Source organism: Muscardinus avellanarius (assembly GCF_963383645.1).
Source record: "Muscardinus avellanarius genome assembly, chromosome: 2".
NCBI lineage: Eukaryota > Metazoa > Chordata > Mammalia > Rodentia > Gliridae > Muscardinus > Muscardinus avellanarius.
Genome location: NC_137787.1, coordinates 146839189 through 146860012, shown reverse-complemented (window position 1 = coordinate 146860012; position 20824 = coordinate 146839189). Strand labels below are relative to the sequence as shown.

Here is a 20824-nt window from a genome sequence, read left to right as displayed (position 1 = left end):
CATTCTCAACTACTTAGTGAGACCCTCCACAACTTAGTGAGACCCTTTTTCAAATAAAGAATAAAAAATAGGACTGGGAGTGTAGCTCAGAGTAGAATGACCCTGGGTTCAATCCCCAGGATTATAAAAGTAGAATAGATAATAAAAATTTCTGTTATTTGAATTCATCCTCTTAAAAAAACAAATTTTTAATCAGGCATTGTAGTATATGCCTGTAATCCCAATACTTGAGAGGCTAAGATAGGAGGATCATAGGTTTGAGACCAGCCTTAGCAACTTAGTGAGGTGCTCCACAACTTTGTAAGACCATTTCAAAATAAAAATAAAATAGGTCTGGGGTATAGCTTGAGGTAAAATGTCCCTGGGCTCAGTCCCTAGGACCAAAGGGAAAGAAAAAAAAAGAAAAACTGGCCATTTTGAGAAGTAGTTATTCATATCAGTTACCAATGCACCTCAAGCAGTTATTATAATTGTTGAAAAAAATGCAATGTTCTTAAGACAATAATATGACTGTACTTATCCTTCAGTTATATAATTTTATGAAGAATCTTTACTTTTAAAATTTTCATATGCTTATTATAATACTGTGATACAATTGGGGGCTACTTTAAAATGTTTTAGAAGCAATAAAACTAAAATTAAAAGCACAAAGTAATTTTAACAGAGGTATTCCTATTAAGAAATCCTAAAATGTTATTAAATTTCAGGGCAGGAAGGTTTTTTATGAAAACATTTAAAAATGGAAGTTTTAACCTCAGAGACAATTCATCAAAATCTACCATTAGTGTTCATGTATAGCACACTTCATCTATTAAAATACCAATTTAGTTGCTTTGGGCAAAATAGAGATGTACTTCATGTACTTATTCTTCCTAATAAATAAAACTAAAAATGCTAGATATAACATAAAATATCAGAAGCTTCTGAAAGCTAGAAAAAACAAAGAAAATTGGCTAGAGATAACAGAACCCAACAAGTGAAGTGGGTTTTTCTTTTCCCTCATATGTTCCAGAGAAGATTCTGAAGAAGATAGTAATCTGGACATGCCAAAAAATGTAGGAAAAAAGTCACAATAAAAGCCTGATCTCTCTAGAAAAAGATGAGAAAAATGGCAGTTTAGCAAATCAAAAAAAGTTCTAGGCAGTAACTCCTCTAATTTGAAGTCAAATGCCACAGGGAAAAACAAAAAACTGTGGCCTTTCTATAACCAGTGAGCAAAGGCTCACTGGAAAGTCTATACTTCTATCACTGCTTACTGTTATAAAGTGTTCCAATCCCCTGCTGGGGTTAACTGGGGAGTCAGGGGTTTCAGTCCCCTCTGAGAAGTAGCAAGCCACATGCTGTGGTATAAGTGGAATCCATCTGAGGAATGAGTCATAGTTCTCCTTGCAGGGGTAATGTCAGAGGAAGTCTAGTGGGATCCTGACTTTCACCATTACTTAGTGGTAACAAGGCCATGTCTACACAAGTGTCCGTGTGGGCTATTAGGGTACAGTTAAGTTGTCCCTCTCCCTTTAATCCAGAAGCCTAGAGGTCAGCCAAAATTCCTCCCTGTCCAGTACTAACAAGAAGCCCATCCCCTTCCATGAGTGTCAGTGGAGACTAATAGGAGGATCTGGATTTCAACTACCACCTAGCAACAATGAAGATCCAGAATCCTAAAACATAATACCCACCATGCCCAGATTTAAATAGAAAACCATTCATCATACAAACAACAACAACAACAACAACAACAAAACAAACAAACAAAAAAACTGATCAATCTCAAACTGAATAAGAAACAGCAATGAGCAGCAGCACCAGGATAACAGAGGAGTTACAATTATCTGTAAGCATTTCAGACCAGTCATCATAAACATGCTTCAACAAGCAATTACAAACATACTGAAAGAAATGGAAAAATAATAGAAAGTGTTGGCTAACAGAAAATAAAGAGAAGAACAACATGAAAGCTGATGAACTAACACATACAATAACCAACATGAAAAATTCCATAGATTTCAACAGTAGCTAGAGGAAACAAAGGAAATAATAAATAAACCAGAAAGAACTAAAATTACTCAATTTGAGCAACAAAGAGAAAATTGATTAAAAAAACAAATGAATAGAGCCTCAAGGGCACATAAGGCTATTCCAAAAGACCTAACATTTGAGTCAGTAGAGTCCTACAAGGAAAGGAGAAAGAAAAACTGAAAAAAATATTCAAATAAATAATGGCTGAAAAATTCCAAATCTATAGAATTAAGATGAGAGAACTCCAAATAGGATAAATCTAAATAAATCTAAATGCCAAATCATAGTAAAACTTGTGAAAACTAAAGACAAGAAAATCTTGAAGAGTACAACAAAGAAATACCTCTTTGGGAAAAGCAATCCAAATGACAGCAGATTTCTCATCAGAAATCACGGAGGCCAGAAAAAAATGGCACAACATTTTTCAATTGTGGAAAGAACTGCCAACCCACAATTCTCTATGCAGTGAAAACATTCTTCAGAAATGAAGGGGAAATCAAGACATTGCCACGTTAAAAAGTAAGATAAATAAATAAAAGAATTTGTCACTAGTAACCCTGTCTACCCAACAAGAATGCATTTGGAAGTTTTCTAAAGAGAAACAACATTTTTTTTTGAAAAGAAATCAGAACATCAGGAAGGAAGAAAGAACATGGGGGAACAAAAATACAGGTAAGAAAGGACAAAGAAAAGCTATAACTAAAGAGTGTGGGTTTCTGTCTGAAGTGAAGAAAATTTCTAAAATTACCTTCAGTGATGGCTGCATATATTTGTGAATATATTAAAAGCTATGGGATTAAATACTTTAAATGGTAAGTTGTCTCATATGTGAATTATTTCTCAATAAAACTGTTTTTAAAAATAAGCTGATGAAATTGCAGTTGCCTGATGTAAGGGGCACAAGAGAACTTTCTGGACATGCCGGCATGTCCATTAAGTTCACTGATCAAGAAAGATCCTTTCTTTCTTTCTTTCCTTTCCTTTTCTTTCTTTTTTTGTGGTGGTACTCGGGGTGGAACCAGGATTTTTATACCTCCGGCTTTTTATACTCCCAAACCTATTTACACTTTATTTGGAAACAAGGTCTCACTAAGTTTCTGAGAGCATCACTAAGTAGCTGAGGCTGGCTTCAAACCTGTGCAATCCTCCTGTCTCAGCCTCCCAAGCACGGGGATTACAAGCTTGTGCCACAACACCCGGCTCAAGAAAGATCATTTCCTGATCAAGGTGATGGTAACCCGTATGTAAGTATATATTAATAAAAATAACCAAACCAAGCATTTAAAATTTGTGTGCTTATTCTTCTGTCAATTATACTTTGGCAAAATAAATTAACATATGAAAATTACTAAATAATCTCAAAAATCTTACTAAAATGGTTTTAGTAATTTATACTCACACCAATTGTGGGGTAAAATTTATATGCTCTACACCTACAATATTGATAACTGTCCTAACAATTTGATGACTAAATAGTGGCTTCCAATGATCAATTTTTATTTATTTATTTATTTATTTATTTATTGATTGATTGATTGACTGTGGTACTGGGGTTCCTGGGAGCCCTTCTACCTTCAGGCTACACTTCCAGACCTATTTTTTATATTTTTATTTGGAAACAGGGTCTCTTCAGTCAGCACGGCTGGCTTTGAACCTGCGTGATCCTCCTGTCTCCGCCACCATGCCTGGCCCAATGATCAATTTCTTATTGTTAATGGGGTTGTTAATATTTCTATTCTCTTTTAGATATTTATATTTTAAAAATAAGTCTTTATCATTTACCTAATGAAAAATACTGGTTTGTTTGACATTTTCTTATCATTTATATGTGTTACCTTTTCTAGAGCAGTTGTCTCTACTGTTTTTGTGTACTTCCATGATCTAAACACTTATGACATTCTTGAAGTAAATATTTTTAATTGTAAAGTTTATATTTTTTTGTCTTTTATTTATTTTTGTTTGTTTTTTTGGTGGTACTGGGGTTCCTGGAAGCCCTTCTACCTCCGAGCTACACTCCCAGACTCATTTTTACATTTTTTTTAAAATTTGGAAACAGGGTCTCCTAAGCCAGCGCGCGCGGCTGGCTTCGAACCTGCGCGATCCTCCTGTCTCTGCCTCCCAAGCGCGGGGATTACAAGCATGCGCCACCACGCCCAGCTCTATTTTTTTTGTCTTTTAGAAGAAATGCTTGATTCTCTGACAAAAATTATTGTTTTCATCCTATATTTATTTAATATTAATAGAAGAACAAATGTATATGTTTGTATCATGAAATAGAATCTAATTTTTTTCAACATTTAATTTTTTTCTATCATATGTATCATTTATACATGTGTTATTTCTCAATATTTTTCTATTTCATTAATTATCTTTTTACTTTTATACCACCTATACTCACATTCTTAAATAGATCTTGTTGACTGGAAGTGGAAAAACAAACAACAAAAAGTCCCACTAAGAAATAAACAAAAAACTGACTTAGATTCCTAATAAGATATAAGATAAAAATCATTTTTGCAAAGAATATGTAAAGGTGAATGCTTTTATCTTCAATTCATCAGATGCTTCTTTATTGTATCAAATTAGTCACAAATAAGTTAAAATATGCATCACTGTATTTTCTAAATTAGTGTTTTAATGGTGAAAATTATTTTTATTTGTCATTAACAGCATGCTATTTTCAATATTTGTTCTCAATTCATCTAAATAATTATGACTGTAAGAATCTACAAGTCATTATAAAACTTTAAGATTTTAGTCTCATTTTCAATCTTGCATATGGGATATTTTTAAACTTGACTCTTGAAAACTGCAAGTATAAAATCAGAGCCGTTTAGAATTGCAATAATTTTTATTGCCTTTAACTGATTTTTAGGAATCTCTGATATCTCAAAATGGTCATCCTCTTTTACTGGATAGCCTGTTTTGCAGTCATTAAGCAGGCACCAAGTTTATGGTGGAACGAAACCATAGAAGAATTCTAGGCCAGACTTAAATCAGAATACTTACTGTTTGAATATATCCACGTATCTGAACATCTTTGAACAAACGGGCTGTCTATAATTATCTATTAATTATCTGTATTTATGTATTGAATTTAATAGTTTTTTGTTCTTTAGCTGCTTTGAGAATTGAGAACAAAGTATGAAATTATGAATATAACATAAGCTTAAGAAATGGTATTGTAAAATGTTAAAATATAGATAAAAGACTTACCTCTATTTCCTTTCTCAATTTTTCATGTGTCTTTTTTTCTTCCTCAAGAAAACAAGTTTTTTCAGCAATAGATCCTTTTATAGTTATAATTTTATTCTTGAGTTTTGAAATGTCTTCCTGTATGTTTAGAAAATTTGAAATGTTTAAGTCAAAAAACAAATGATCAATATAAATTCAAGAAACTGTGTTGTTATAACTTAAACCAGCCAAATTAAAATTTAATTTTGATAAGTAGGATTATAATATTGCTTCTATGGATATACAGGATAAAGAATTGTTACTCAAATAAAACTTAAATTTGATAGCAGAACTACAAACAAATGAAAATAAGAAATAAAAGGGGTAGTTTTGGTGGTAATTGCCTGATAACAGTTCAAGGAACACTTTTAATTCTATAACAAGAAATGGCATATATTTTAAGTTCTTACGTAATGTCGACTGTCTTCAAAGAATACTAAGAGAAATACAAAGATGCTTAAAGTGCAATTATTCTGATTGTTTGCAAAGCAGCATTAAGCATACTAAATTAATTTGAATTAAATCTATTAAGATAGAAGCTGGAACCTCAACCTTTTTCTTTTCTTTTCTTTTTTTGCAGGTGTGGGGATGGAACCCAGGGGCATTCGAACCCCAAGCTACACCCTCTGCCCTATTTTTTTATTCTTTATTTTGAAACAGGGTCTCACTCAGTTGCAGAGGGCCTCACTAAGTAGTAGCTGAGGCTGTCCGCGAACCACGATCCTCGGGTCTCAGCCTCCTGAATGCTGGGATTATAAGCATACGCCACCACGCCCGGCTAAACTTTTTCTGAAATAGACTTTTTGCAACATATGGATTGTTCTCTGATTTTGTGTGGCCATATGTTTTTATAAACCCACAGGGATTTGTAAAATTTATTTTACAAATTTATACTTTTTGGTTATTTGTTATATAACTCATGTACTTATCCATGTTTTTTAAAATTATGAAAACAGTTTATGAATATTGTAGAACAGCTATAGGTGTTTTATTAACTTAATGAAAAATATACTACTTTAATATATGTACTTACAAAAAGAATAATAAAAAAAGCCCTAGTAAATAATAATTCAAACCTGCACTTGGGTTATTTGGTTCCCTCCTGGGTTTTGGGAATTTTGGAGAAGTTCCTCTTTCATTGCCTTTAGTTTTTTAACAAGATCTCGTTTTTCGTAAAGTTCAGTCATAAATGACCATTTGCTTTCTACCTCCTCCAAACGATCTTTATATGCTTTTATTTTTACATAATATGCATTATATCTGTTCATGTGTTCCTCAAAATCTTCTTGGGCTATTTCTATATCAAACTTAAGCTTTACATTTTCTGAATGTAAGGACTTGATATCAGTTTCCAGGTTTCCACACTGACGCTTGAAGTTCTCTATTGCAGAATCTTGCTGATAAATTTGCCTTTCTGTTTCTTTGGTTTCTGCAGAGACATCTGCTATTTGTTTTTCAAGCTCACAAAGTTCATTCTGTAATATATTTCAACATTATCATTATTAATTCATGATATTTAGTATGAGAGGAAAATAATTGTTTTGATCCATACGGCATGTGGGAAAATCACTTAACATAAAATACATATTTATCAGATATTGAAAAATTTGATGTATTATAGAAGAAAATGTAGTAGTGTAACACTATCATTTTATAATCTTGAAGGATCTGAGTTATATAGTTTATTTTTAATGTTTATCTAATTCTAAATATTAAATCTTGTTTTAATATTTTTTGTAGCACTAAGGGATTGAAACAAGTGGCATTCTACCTGTGAGGTATACATCCACCCCTATTTTTTATTCTTTATTTAATGAAGCAAGGTCTCATAAGTGGCAGAGGGCCTCACAAAGTAGCTAGGGCTGGAGATCCTCCTGTCTCAGCCTCCCAAGTACTGAGATTACAAGGGTGTACCACCATGCCCAGATTTTTTTTTAAACATTTTTGTGTAAAAAATAGTTAAAAATCATTTGGATATATATATATATATATATATATATATATTTTTTTTTTTTTTTTTTGCGGTGCTGGGGATGGAACCCAGGGGCATTCTACCTCCGAGCTACACCCCCAGCCCTATTTGTTATTTTTTGTTTATTGAAATAGGGTCTCGCTGAGTTGCAAAGTAGCTGAGGCTGTCCACAAACCACAATCCTCCTGTCTAAGCCTTCCAAATGCTGGGATTACAAGCGTGTGCCACCACACATGGCTTAGGTAATATATTTAAATAATACATTTATGGATATCAAGAAAGATAATGTGATAATAATGATAAAGCACCATGTTAATAATTAAAAGAACTAGGCTCCACTATCCTTATTGCTGCTTACTAGTTATGATCATATATAACCAACTTAATTACCCATCCTTTCATTTGTAAAATTAATATAAAGGTATCTACTTTGCCTCCATGGGGCATTTTTGCACTGCTAACTGGTTCCTCCTTGTTAAAAGTAGCTTTTCTTTTCTTTTCTTTTCTTTTTTTTTTTTTTGCAGCACTGGAGATGAAACCCAGGGGCATTGTAATCCCAAGGTACACTCCCAGCCCTATTTTTTAGTCTATTTATTTATTTATTTATTGATTGATTGATTGATTGATTGAAACAGGATCTCACTGAGTTGTGAAGGGCTTCACTAAATAGCTGAGACTGTCTGTGAACCACAATCCCCCAGTGACAGCCTACCAATAAAAGTATACCACCATTCTTTTCTCATTCTCCTTGGCTATCTCTGATTATTCCTTCTCAATCTGAGTGATTCCATCAAATATAAATCTTCCTCAGGGTTCTTTATATACTCTTTGGCTAATCTCCATATTAATATCTTGAGCTATGTATTTGCTGATGATTCACAGACTATAAGTGACTCTTGAGTTTGATATCCAGGTACCAGTGGCCATCTCAAATTCATCATTTCCAAAATCAGATTAAGTCCTCCCTCTGTGGAGAGCAGCCTGTGCCCTTCTCTCTGTTACTCTGTGATGAAAAGAACAGCAGTTTTAAGGCTGTGCCCTACTCAGAGTTACTCCATTTTGTAAAACAATAGTTTTCTATGAATCATTCCATTTTGATAACAAATGCTGAGGTACCATGACTCTATACCTTGTTTTGTTTGTACAAGTAACCACCATCTGCCTAGCATGAATATGAGGTACAAACTGATAAGCTAATCATGCTAATAAAAATGGCCACCTGTGAGGAGGATCACAGGTTTGAGACCAGCCTCAACAATATAGCAATACCTGTATATACATACATATATACATACATAGGTACATACATGGTACATGGGGCTGGGGTAGTGCTTGGAGGTGGAACCTGGGTTCAATCCCCAGTAACTAAGACACTAAACACCCTGCAAACTTACTGAATTAAATCAGAAGCATATGGATGCATGACTGTATCAACCCTATATCAAAAAAAAACCCAAACGAAACAGGCCCATGAACTTATTGAACATACCAGAACACTGAATGAAGAAATCTCCTCACCCAATACCCATAAAAGTACCCATGACTGGTTGCAGTAGCACACACAGACCCATCTTCTATCCATGTGGTGAACATGTCATAAGATCAACAAGTGACAAACTTCTGACTCTCTGTCTCTGGGCTTCCACACAGCTAAAAATCCCTGCTTGATGTTGCCTACTTCCAAACTGCTTGTCTGGATCCTGGCCTAGAATCAGATCCACTATTACAGCTCTGCACCCTAAACAAGTTCTGCTGGTTCATAATCTTATCTGAGTACCTGTAGTGAATCTGTATTCCTATCTGCTTCTTATCCCTTGTGGTAACTAGATAGATAGATAAGATGTATATATATATATATATATATATATATATATATATATACACATATATGTTTGTATAATGTATGTGATATGTGACTTCAGTGTTATAGGTATTATAAATTAAGATTGGAATATAATAAAAGAACTTGGGATTGTCCGACTTATGACTACCAGGTGATCCACGAGTACTCAGTGACTAGCAACTGATGCTACTCAGTAAATTCTGACATTGTAGAACGATACAAACATGTTTGGTCTATGTTAATTGGCATGTCTGGCTTACCACACCTTCCTTGGTTTATTTCTCCTTGTATTAGTTATCTATTGCTAGAACCACAAAATGTCAAATGACATATAATAATAAACAGGTGTTCATTACTGACATGACTGGGAGCAGCTGGAGTTAGCTAGGTGGTTCACATGGCTGGGAGCAGTGAAGATTGGGTAGGTGGTTCTGCTGATCTTGGTTGGCTTTGCTCAAATGTCTAGGGCTTGTTATGCTTGTTTTTGTTTATGTGCAGTGCTGGGAATCAAACCCAGGGTCTCTAATGATAGGCAAGTACTCTGCCACGGAGACACATCCCTATCCCCTATGTTTATTTTTAAAATTGCATTTAGGGAGAAATATTTAAGTTCCCTAAACCAGAAGCTAAATATTTAGTTTCCTCTCTACAATGTTTACAAAGGAAAAAATCTAATTGTTCTATGTAATACCAAACACATTTTAAATCCAGTTTACCCCTGTAAATGGCGAGAGGAAGAGAGAAATGGTGCAAATGAGTTGATAAGGCCTTAACAGTTGTCATTATAAATCCACTGTATAGATGCTGAAACTGTGCTTCTGAGATGTTAAATAACAAAGAAACACAAGTAATAAGTGTCAAATCCTGATTTTGAATTTAAGAATACCTGACCCTAAAATTTGTAATTGTTATTTCTCACTACCAGATCAATATCTAGGTATGTCTTTTTTTGTTTGTGGTGCTGGGGGCAGAACCCAGAGGCTTTTCTACCTCAGGCTATACTCCCAGACCTATTTTATACTTTATTTGGAAACAGAGTCACACTAAGTTGCTAAGAGCCTCACTAAGTAGCTGAGGCTGGCTTTGAACTTGTGCAATCCTCCTGTTTCAGCCTCCCAAGTGCTGGGATTACAAGCATGCACCACCATGCCTGGCATACTATGTCTTTTAAAATTAGAAGTACATATGAAATTTAAAAATGTATACACTTAATGAATAAAAATATCTAGGGTTTGGCTGCTTGTAAGATCTTATGCTCCATTGGGTTAACCCAGAAATGTTCTTCTCATGATGACTGCAGATGCCAAAGAATCAAAGCTCAACTGTGCAAGAGCTTTTTAAAAGCTTTTTCTAGAATTTCATCTGCTAACTCCACACCTAGTCACATGACTGAACTCAGAGTCAAGAAGTGGAAGTGTGTCCTAAAAGGAGGACATTTCAATGATATGGCAAGAGAGAATGAAAATTTTGGACCAAACTCTACTACAACTCTAAATTCTCAAATATAGTTAACAGTACCACATCAGAAGATAAAATCTCTTTATTTTCTTTATTATCTCTATATAACTCTAAATTATATAGATTCTCCAAAAAATTAACTGAAGGCCATCCTTCATCCTTTTTCCTTTGTAGTATGGACATCCTCTAAATAAATTTGTAATGTTGGGAGAAAGGCACTATGTTAAAAGCTCTTTTTTTGGTGGAGACAAAAAAAAAAATAAAAAGGTAAGCACAGTGAAAAATACAACATCCTGATGAACTTAAATTTTTATCTTCAGCTCCGATATTTCAAATACCCATGTGACATTCTTGTTTAGACAAATAATAAACACCTTAACTGGACATAAAATAAATGCTTAATTTATACACCAAGCATATTCCTCCCATAGTTCTTCTGATTTGCTAAACTATTACCATTTTCCACCTGGATACTCAAAAGATGAGAAATCATTCTTGGTCCTTCCCTTTCCTTTAACCACACAACCTACTTCCTGACTATGGGCCTCCAACATAAAACACCAAATTTACTTCTAACCAAGCTTAGTAGTGTAGCTTAACTTCTAACTCTTTGTATTTCCATTCCTGTCCATCTTCACTTATCAGGCTCTTTGTATCAGGCCGAAGAATGTTTTATTTTTTATTTATTTATTTTTTTAATTGGTGCATTTTAGTCATATATCAATCACATTGGAGTACAAGACTTGAGAGGATATACAAGCACACATCATCCAATCAGCCCTCATCCAGACCCCATCCCATTCCCTCCCCCTCCCTCGATTCCATGCTTGTTTGGCAATTAACTTTGATACATTTGTTTATGTACCTCCTGCGTTTTAAAGAGGCTCAGTCCTTCACTATTCCATACCCTCTGATTGGTCACATTAGTTGCTTCACTATAGGGCCCTTTCTATAGCTCAACCTCCTCCTGTTGCCCCTTTCCTCCTAGTTATTGCTGATTAGGAGAAGCATCTGATTTTTATTTTCTGCAATATTTCTCTGTGCATGCCGCGTTGCAAGTACCGATCCCACTCTTGACGGCCCCAGTAGTGGCCTGGCTACCCGGTGGACTGATCCAGACCTCGCTGGCTCAAGCAGCGGCCTTGCCTCATGGGAGGCCCCGATTCTGATCTCGCTGGCCCTGACACCAGCCTAACCCCTCAGCTGGCTCTGATCCTGGCCTCGGAGGCCGCAGTAGTGGCCTTGCCTCACAGCAGGCTCCGATGCCGGCCATTGGCCCCGGCACCGGCCTAACCCTTCGGCAGGCTCCGATCCCGGCCTTGCTGGCCCCAGCACCGGCCTAACCCCTCGGCAGGCTCCGATCCCAGCCTCGGAGGCCCCAGTAGCAGCCTTGCCTCCTGTCAGGCTCCAATGCCAGCCGTTGGCCCCAGAATCGGCCTAAACCCTCGGCAGGCTCCGATCCTGGCCTCGGAGGTCCCAGCACCGACCTTGCCTCACAGCAGGCTCCAATGATGGCCTCGTTGGCCCCAGCCCTGGTCTAACCCCTTGGCAGGCTCCACTCCGGCCTCGGAGGCCTCAGTAGCAGCCTTGCCTCATGGAAGGCTCCGATGCCGGCTGCAGGTCCTGGCACCGGCCTAAGCCCTCGGCAAGTTCCAATCCAAGCCTCGGAGGCCCCAGCACCGGCCTTGCCTCATGGCAGGCTCCGATGCCGGCCTCGCTGGCCCCAGCACTGGTCTAACCCCTCAGCAGGCTCCAGTCCCAGCCTCGGAGGCCTCAGTAGTGGCCTTGCCTCACAACAGGCTCCGATGCTGGCCATTGGCCCCAGCACCGGCCTAACCCCTCGGCAGGCTCTGATCTCGGCCTTGGAGGCCCCAGTAGTGGCCTTGCCTCACGGAAGGCTCTGATGCCTGCTGCTGGCCCCGGCACCAGCCTAACCCCTCGGCAGGCTCTTATCCTGGCCTCAGAGGCCCCACCACTGGCCCTGTCTCACGGCAGGCTCCAATGCCGGCCTCGCTGGCCCCAGCACTGGCCTAACCCCTCAGCAGGCTCCAATTCCGGCCTCGGAGGCCTCAGTAGCGGCTTTGCCTCACAGCAGGCTCCGATGCCGGCCATTAGCCCCAGCACCGGCCTAACCCCTCAGCAGGCTCTTATCCAGGACTCGGAGGCACCAGCACCAGTCTTGCCTCATGGCAGGCTCTGATGCCGGCCTTGCTAGCTCCAGCACCGGCCTAACCCCTCGGCAGGCTCCAATCCTGGCCTCGGAGGCCTCAGTAGCGGCCTTGCCTCATGGAAGGCTCCGATGCCGGCCATTGGCCCCGGCACCGGCCTTACCCCTTGGCAGGCTCTTATCCTGGCCTCGGAGGCCCCAGTACCGACCTTGCCTCATGGCAGGCTCCAATGCTGGCCTCACTGGCCCCAGCACTGGCCTAACCCCTTTGCAGGCTCCAATCCTGGCCTCGGAGGCCCCAGCACCGGCCTTGCCTCATAGCAGGCTCCGATGCAGGCCTCGCTGGTTCCAACAACGGTCTAACCCCCTCAGCAGGCTCCAATCCCAGCCTCTGAGGCCTCAGTAGTGGCCTTGCCTCACAGAAAGCTCCGATGCCAGCCATTGGCCCCAGCACTGGCCTAACCCCTCGGCAGGGTCTTATTCCAGCCTCGGAGGCCCCAGCACTGGCCTTGCCTCATGGCAGGCTCCACTGCTGGCCGCTGGTCCCAGCATCAGCCTAACCCCTTGGCAGGCTCCGATTCCAGCCTCGGAGGCCCCAGTAGTGGCTTTGCCTCCTGTCAGGCTCTGATGTCGGCCATTGGCCCCAGCACCAGCCTAACCCCTTGGCAGGCTCTTATCCTGGCCTCGGAGGCCCCAGCACCGGCCTTGCCTCATGGCAGGCTCCGATCCCGGCCTTGCTGGCCCCGGCACCGGCCTAACCCCTTGGCAGGCTCTGATCTCAGCCTTGGAGGCCCCAATAGTGGCCGTGCCTCACGGAGGGCTCCGATGCCAGACGCTGGCCCCGGCACCGGGCTAACCCCTCGGCAGGCTCTTATCCTGGCCTCGGAGGCCCCAGTACTGGCCTTGCCTCATGGCAGGCTCCGATGCCGGCCATTGGCCCCGGCACTGGCCTAACCCCTCAGCAGGCTCTGATCACTGTCTCTGGGGTTATTATTTCAAAGGTTCCAGGTGTAATGTATCAGATCTCTGCCTCCCCTGAGTATTGGCCACTGGCATTGCCACTGCCTCCACCGTTTCAAATCCTTCCCAGGCTCATTTTCCACTCTGAATGTTGTCCAGTGTTCCTAAGCATGCGTGATGGTAGCATTCGACATTTGGTGTAATTTCTCCAAAAAAATAAGGTTGGTAGGATCCGGTTTCTGCTTCTCCTGAATACAAGTCTCCACCGCCATTGCGGAGACCTCTTCCAACACTGCCTTTCTCCTTGGTCTCCGCTAAACTCTCTCCTTCCAGGTGATGTCCAAGATTCTTAACAAAATAGAAAAACAGCAGTTCTCCTTCACAGGGAATTTTTCCATAAGTTCCAGTGCATTTAGATAAGTTTTGTCTGCATCTCCAGTGTCCTGGCATCCGCAACGGATTTCTTAACTCCTCTCCAATATTTTTCTTTCTTTCTCTTTTTCTTTTTTTTTTAATAAGAGAAGACAGTATATGTGGTTTGAGGAGTTAGTGGGATCAGGCACTCAGTAGCACTGTGACCCGGTCGGTTTCCCCATGGGTCCAGAGTGCTCCGCACTACTCTGCCTGGGGCCCAGGGTCCCATGACCCGGGCCCCAGCTGGCGTGCCCCGCGTGACCCCCACCTGGGACCCAGGGTACTGGGCCCGGTTTCTCCAGGGGTCTGGCGTGCTATGCGCATTCCGGCCCGGGGCCCAGATTCTCGTGACCCGGGCCCCTGCTGGCGTGCCCTGCGCGACCCCTGCCCGGGATCCAGGGTACTGGGCCTGGTTTCTCCAGGGGTATGGCGTACTAGGCGCAGTTCAGCCTGGGTCCCAGAGTCCTGCGACCTGGGCCCCGGCTTGTGTGCCCAGGGTACTGGGCCCGGTTTCTTCAGGGGTCTGGTGTGCTACGCGCATTCTGGCCCGGGGCCCAGAGTCTCACGACCCGGGCCCTGGCTTGCGTACCGCGCGCAAGTCCCGCCCAGGACCCAGGGTACTGGGCCCAGTTTCTCCAGGGGTCTGGCGTGCTACCCGAAGAATGTTTTAAAGACATAAATCATACCATGCTGTTTTTCTGCTCAAGATCAGCAAGATTATTATTTTATTAATAAAATCCAATGTCCTTCTTGTAAGACTATACACATGCTCTAATCCGTATCCACTTTTCTATCATCTACTACTCTCCACTCTTCCAATCTTCTTTCTGTTTGTTAAATATGCCTAGTTCTTTCCTACCTAAGGGCATCTATAATTGTTGACCCATCTACTTTAAAATTCTCTGCCCCTGATGTTTGTCTTTCACAATTCAGCTTTATTATCCCTCAAAACAGTTTTCCCTGAATCAAAATATAAATTAACTACCCACCCTGCTTCCCTAATTACTCTCTACACATTACCCTATAGTATTTTCCTTATATTACAGCAATTTCTGAAATTATCTTCTTTTCCTTTATTTCTTTATTGCTAGCCTCTTCTAATTAGAAAGTAAGCTCTACAGCTGCAGAGATCTTGTCTGACTTCTTCATAATCATCTTCTAAATACTTAGAAGTATTTAGTATCTAAATATCTAAATACTTCTAAGTATTAGTATCTAATACTTTAGTATTAGTATTAGTATTAGTATCTAAACACTTAGAATACTAAATACAAAGTACCTGGCACAAAGTAGGTGTCAATAAGGACTTAATAAAAATAAATGAGCAAATGGTACACATGGAACGGCCAGGAAAGGGACAGGTGTTCTGCCAGGTACATCAGGTTTTCAACTGTTTATCAAGAAAGATGACATTTCCACTAATTTGGTTATCATTTCTTCCTAATATAATAAACTTAAATTGTCTTCACTAGCTTTAGTATCTTTTCCTTTAATCCATTTCCACCATTATAATAAAACTCTATTACTATTATGTCTTCTTCCTCTTTTTGTCTTTCTCCACCTCCTCTTTATTCTTTTTCTCCTCCCTCTCCCCTTCCTCTTTCTCTCCTTTTAGTTTGTAGTTTTTTTTGTTTTGTTTTTGTTTTTTTCTTTTTTGGTGGTACTGGGGTTCCTGGAAGCCCTTCTATCTCTGGGCTACACTCCCAGACCTATTTTTACATTTTTATTTGGAAACAGGGTCTCCTAAGCCAGCGCGCGCGGCTAGCTTCGAACCTGCGTGATCCTCCTGTCTCTGCCTCCCAAGCACGGGGATTACAAGCGTGCGCCACCATGCCCGGCTAGTTTGTAGTTTTATTGAGGCAAAATATATGTAAATAAATTATATATATTTAAACTGCAATTTGGTGAATTTTGACATTTTTATGTTCTCATGAGAACATTACCACAATTAACAAAGATATCTATTACTCACAAAAGTTCCTCTGGTACTTTACGAGCAATCTCTTTCATTTTTCCATTCCTATGCAAGAGTTGATTTCCTTTTCACCACTAAAGATTAGTTTGGTTTTCAAGAATTTTATACAAGCAGAATCATATAGTATATAATTTTTAGTCTCACTTCCTTTATTTACATTATTATTTTGAGATTCACTCATGTCAACAGTTATTCCTTTTTACTGGTGAGTACTGCTTCATTGTATGGATATACTATATCTGGTTTATTCATTCATCTTAACCAATGTTAAGTGGCTGAGTTATATTGTAGAAATAGATTTAATTTTTTAAGAAACCATAAATTCATTTTCTAAGTTGTATCATTTTACATTCCATCTAACATGCCATGAGAGTTGCAGGCCTTCCACATCCATTGCAGCACTTGTTATGGTCAGTCTTTTAAAGCTTTAGCCATTCTAATGTGTTAGGTATATAATGTAAGAATACATTGTCAAATGTCTTCTCAAGTATTTTCTCCAGATTGTGACAACTCAAATATCCAAAGGATCTCAGAAAATATACCTTACTTTCACTTAAAAAATATTTTTATTAGCACACTCTAATTATGCATCTTAGGTTCAAAGCCATAGAAACAAGCATGCATACCTCCTGAGTTTATCCTCAGATCACCTCTCCCCCTTACATAACAGATTTGTAGTGATACCTTCATACATGAGCACAGCATAATTTGAACTGTTTCATTCATCAGTTCTTCCTTTCCCTTTCCCACTCCCTTCCCTATCCCCTTCCACTATTTTTTGGCCACTGTGCTTATCTTACTTTCACTTTTATAACTGCATTCTGAAGAGCAACTTTAAACATTTTTATTTATTTATTTATTTTGCAGTACTAGGGATGGAACCCAGAGTCACTGTACCTCCAAGCTACACCCTCAGCCCTACTTTTTTAGGCTTTTTAATTTTTTTTTTTTTTTTTTTTTTTTTTTTTTTTTTTTTTGGTGGTACTGGGGTTCCTGGAAGCCCTTCTACCTCCGTGCTACACTCTCAGACCTATTTATTTTATTTGGAAACAGGAGCTCTTAAGCCAGCGAGGCTGGCTCCAAACCAGCGTGATCCTCCTGTCTCAGCCTCCCAAGTGCGGGGATTACAAGCGTGCTCCACCATGCCCGGAAAGGCTTTTTAATTTTTAAAACAGGGTCTCACTGAGTTGCAAATTGTCTCAAGTAGCTGAGGCTGTCCGCGAACCATGATCCTCTGGTTTCAGCCTCCTAAATTCTGGGATTACAAACATGTACCACCACGCCTGGCTAACTTTAAACATTTTTAATTAAATCCATTTTTAAATGTTTGTGCCTAATAAAAAGTATCAATGCCAAAATAAACATCATTAAGCTTTTCTCCTTTGTTCTTTTATAGTTTTAACTTTTACCTTTGAACCTATGATTCACTTTGAGTTAATTTTCATATAGTATGTAGTAATATTTGAAGATTTATTGTTATTTTCCTTCTCTATTTTTTAAGCATGAGGATATACAATTGTTTCGTGAAAATATTCTTCTCTAGTGAGTTGCCTTAGTATATTAAAAAATCAATTTCTATGTATGGGGCTATTCCTATTTATTTATTATTTATTTATTTATTTATTTATTTATTTATTTATTTATTTATTTGGCGGTACTGGGGTTCCTGGAAGCCCTTCTCCCTCCAGGCTACACTCCCAGACCTTTTTTTTATTTATTTGGAAACAGGGTCTCTTAAGCCAGCGAGGCTGGCTCTGAACCAGCGCGATCCTCCTGTCTCTGCCTCCCAAGCTCGGGGATTACAAGCCTGCACCACCACACCCGGCATATTCCTATTTATTTTATCCCATAGATCTAAACTTATCTTTAGGCCATATCATACTGTCTTAATTACTGTAATCTATAATAAACATTTAAAGCAGATAGTGTGGTATCATAGAAACATACTTGGCTTTTGTGCCCATATTCTGGTACAGAACTCCTAAAACCTATAGGATTTACTAAATGATAAAAAGTGACAGGAACATCCTTTGTTTTAATGAGGTAACTCTTGAGTGGGGCCCTGGACAGCTTCAGGATGGTGGCTGGATGTTAGAAAGATCAAGCCTTGTTTTAAAGTCCAGAACTTTCAACCCTACTTCCAAACCTTCAGGGAGAGGAAAGGGGCTAGAAAGATTCAGGGAATAACCATGTTTATTTTATGTAACCTCCATAAAAATATTAGATGATGAGGTTTAAAGAACTTCCAGGCTGGTAAACATATCTAGATTCTAGAAGAGTGGTGTGCCCCACATGAAAGCTCTATTCCTGCCCCTTCCTCCATGCCATGCCCCTTGCATCTTCTCCATTTGGCTGCTCCTAAATTGCATCCTTTATAATAAACTAGAAATAGTAAGTACAGTGTTTTTCTGAGTTCTATGAGTCATGCTAGTAAATTATCAAAACTTGGGTGAGGATTCATGGAAACCCTGTAGGGTTCAGACTCGGAATGCCCCCACCAGTCTTCTGTGTTGAATTTTTGGTCCCCAATGCAACAAGTTCAAGAGGTGGGGCTTTGGGGAAAGTGATTGGGTCATGAGGGATCTGACCTATCAGTGGATTAATCACTGACAGCTAATTGGATTACTGGGACTAGTGGCAACTGTAATTAGGTAAGACATAATTAAAGGAAGGTCATCATTGGTAGTGTGCCCTTGGGGACTGTATCTTGTGCCTCCATGCCCTGCTTCCTGGATGCCAGGAGCTGAGCAGAATTCCGACACCATGTTTACCCCATAATGTTCCTGCCTTGGAGCCAGCTACCCATGAACTGAAAGTTTGAAACCGTGAGCCAAAATAATCCTTTTCCTCCTCTAAGTTTTCTGTCACAGTGACTAAAAGATAACACACCTCTGATTTATAGTCAGTTGGTCAGAGTATTAATGGCTGAGGATTTGAAATTGACATCTAGAATGGAGAAAGTTTCATGGTGCTGAGTCCTTTAACTTCGAGGTCTGATGCTAACCCCATGTAGATACTATAAGAAGTGAATTAATGTTTGGAGAATCAGAAAATCAGTTGTGGGTGTAGGAAACTATCCCAGGTAGCATAAGACTTCCAATATTGTTCTTCAAAATAATTTTGTCTTTTCTGAGCCCTTTGTATTTCCATATAATTTTTAGACTCATCTTAGCAATTACTCTTGCCTCAAAAAAAAATTAAGACCTTCTGGTAGTTTGATTTTGATTGTTTTTGATCTATAGATAAAATTAGGAGAACTAACATTAACATTACTGAGTTTTATGATTCATAAAATAGTACATGTCTCAATTTTTTTTGGTGGTATTGGGGTTCCTGGAAACCCTTCTACCTCCAGATTACACTCCCAGACCTGTTTCTTTTTATATTTTTATTTGGAAACCGGGTCTCTTAAACCAGCGAGGCTGACTTCGAACCTGCACAATCCTCCTGCCTCTGCCTCCCAAGCACAGGGAATTCAAGTGTGCGCCACCATGCCCGGCCTGTATATGTCTCAATTTATTTAGGTCTTCTTTAAATTTTTCCATAAATATTTTGCATTTTTCAACATAGGGGTTTTATAAACACTACATTATTTGTGTGTGTTTGTGTGTGTGTGTGCATGTGTGTATGTAATACTAGAGATTGAACTCAGAGGTATTCTACCTTTGAGCTATACCCTAGCTCTATTTTATTTTGAAAAAGGTCTTGCTAGGTTGCGGAGGGTCTCACAAGGTTGCTGAAGCTGGTCTTGGACATGTAATCCTCCTGCCTCACCCTCCCAAGTACTAGGATAATGGAAGTACACCACCACGTGGCTCCTTATGTCAAACTTTACCATCAAGTACTGCACAGTTTTGCTACTACTGTAAATGGTGTTATTTAAAAATGTTTAATTGTATCTGGCAAATATATATATAGAAATAAAATAAAATATATTTTTGTGTTAGCATTATATTCTACAATCTTTTTAAACCATTCATTAGTTTTATTAGCTTTTTGTAGATTCTTTTGAATTTTCTAGAGGCAATCATGCTATTGTGAATAAAAGCAGGTTTACTTCCTTTTTTAGGTGGATGGATTTTACTTCTTATCCTTACATGACACCATTGGCTTGAGCTGCCAGTACCATCTTGAATAGAAATGAGAGCAGATATCCTTGCCTTGCACTTAATTTTAAGAGAGAAATATTTGCTCTTTCAAATTCAGTATGTGAATATCTGTAGGATTTATGTAAATTTATGTAGATGCTCTTTTATTATATTAAGAAGTTCCATTTGATTCTTAATTTGCTGAAAGTTTTTATAATGATTGGATGTTGGATCATAACAAGTGCTTTTTATGTATTTAGAATTCTCTTTCTATACCATAATTTTTTCATTTGCTCCTTGCTTAAAACCAATTATATATAAGCTTACCATCACTTTTAGAATAAAGTGTACATTTCTCATTTAGATATATAACTCCCACCATTTCTCAAAACATATTATATGCTATACCATGACTGAACTACTTAGAAATCTATGAATGTACCAATGCTACTTCAGGCCTCTGTGAACTTTCTCAGATTTTTTTTTACCTTTTTTTTTTTTTTGGTGCACTGTATTCACACATCATAATGGAATAAAAAAAAAAAACTTTTGTAGACATACATGCATACATCACCCAATTAGCCCCTACCCGATCCCCACCCCATTCCCTCCCCATCCCTCCTTCCCATGCTTGGCTTAGTGGTTGACATCTAGTATTATAGCAATTTATCCAAAATTTACAATGATAATCTCACAG

At 39.1% G+C, this 20824-nt stretch overlaps 1 protein-coding gene across 2 annotated transcripts in view; it reads right to left on the bottom strand.

The window, feature by feature from the left end:
- The window catches only part of CCDC122 (coiled-coil domain containing 122), a gene marked incomplete at both ends in the record, with an annotated part of 39155 nt that overhangs the window by 9122 nt on the left and 9209 nt on the right, over positions 1 to 20824 (bottom strand). For both annotated transcript variants that reach the window (XM_080690348.1, XM_080690349.1), the window contains 2 exons: positions 5233 to 5349; positions 6327 to 6725. In XM_080690348.1, the coding sequence (XP_080546474.1) occupies positions 5233 to 5349; positions 6327 to 6725 (516 nt within the window). The remainder of the gene's footprint in view (positions 1 to 5232; positions 5350 to 6326; positions 6726 to 20824) is intronic.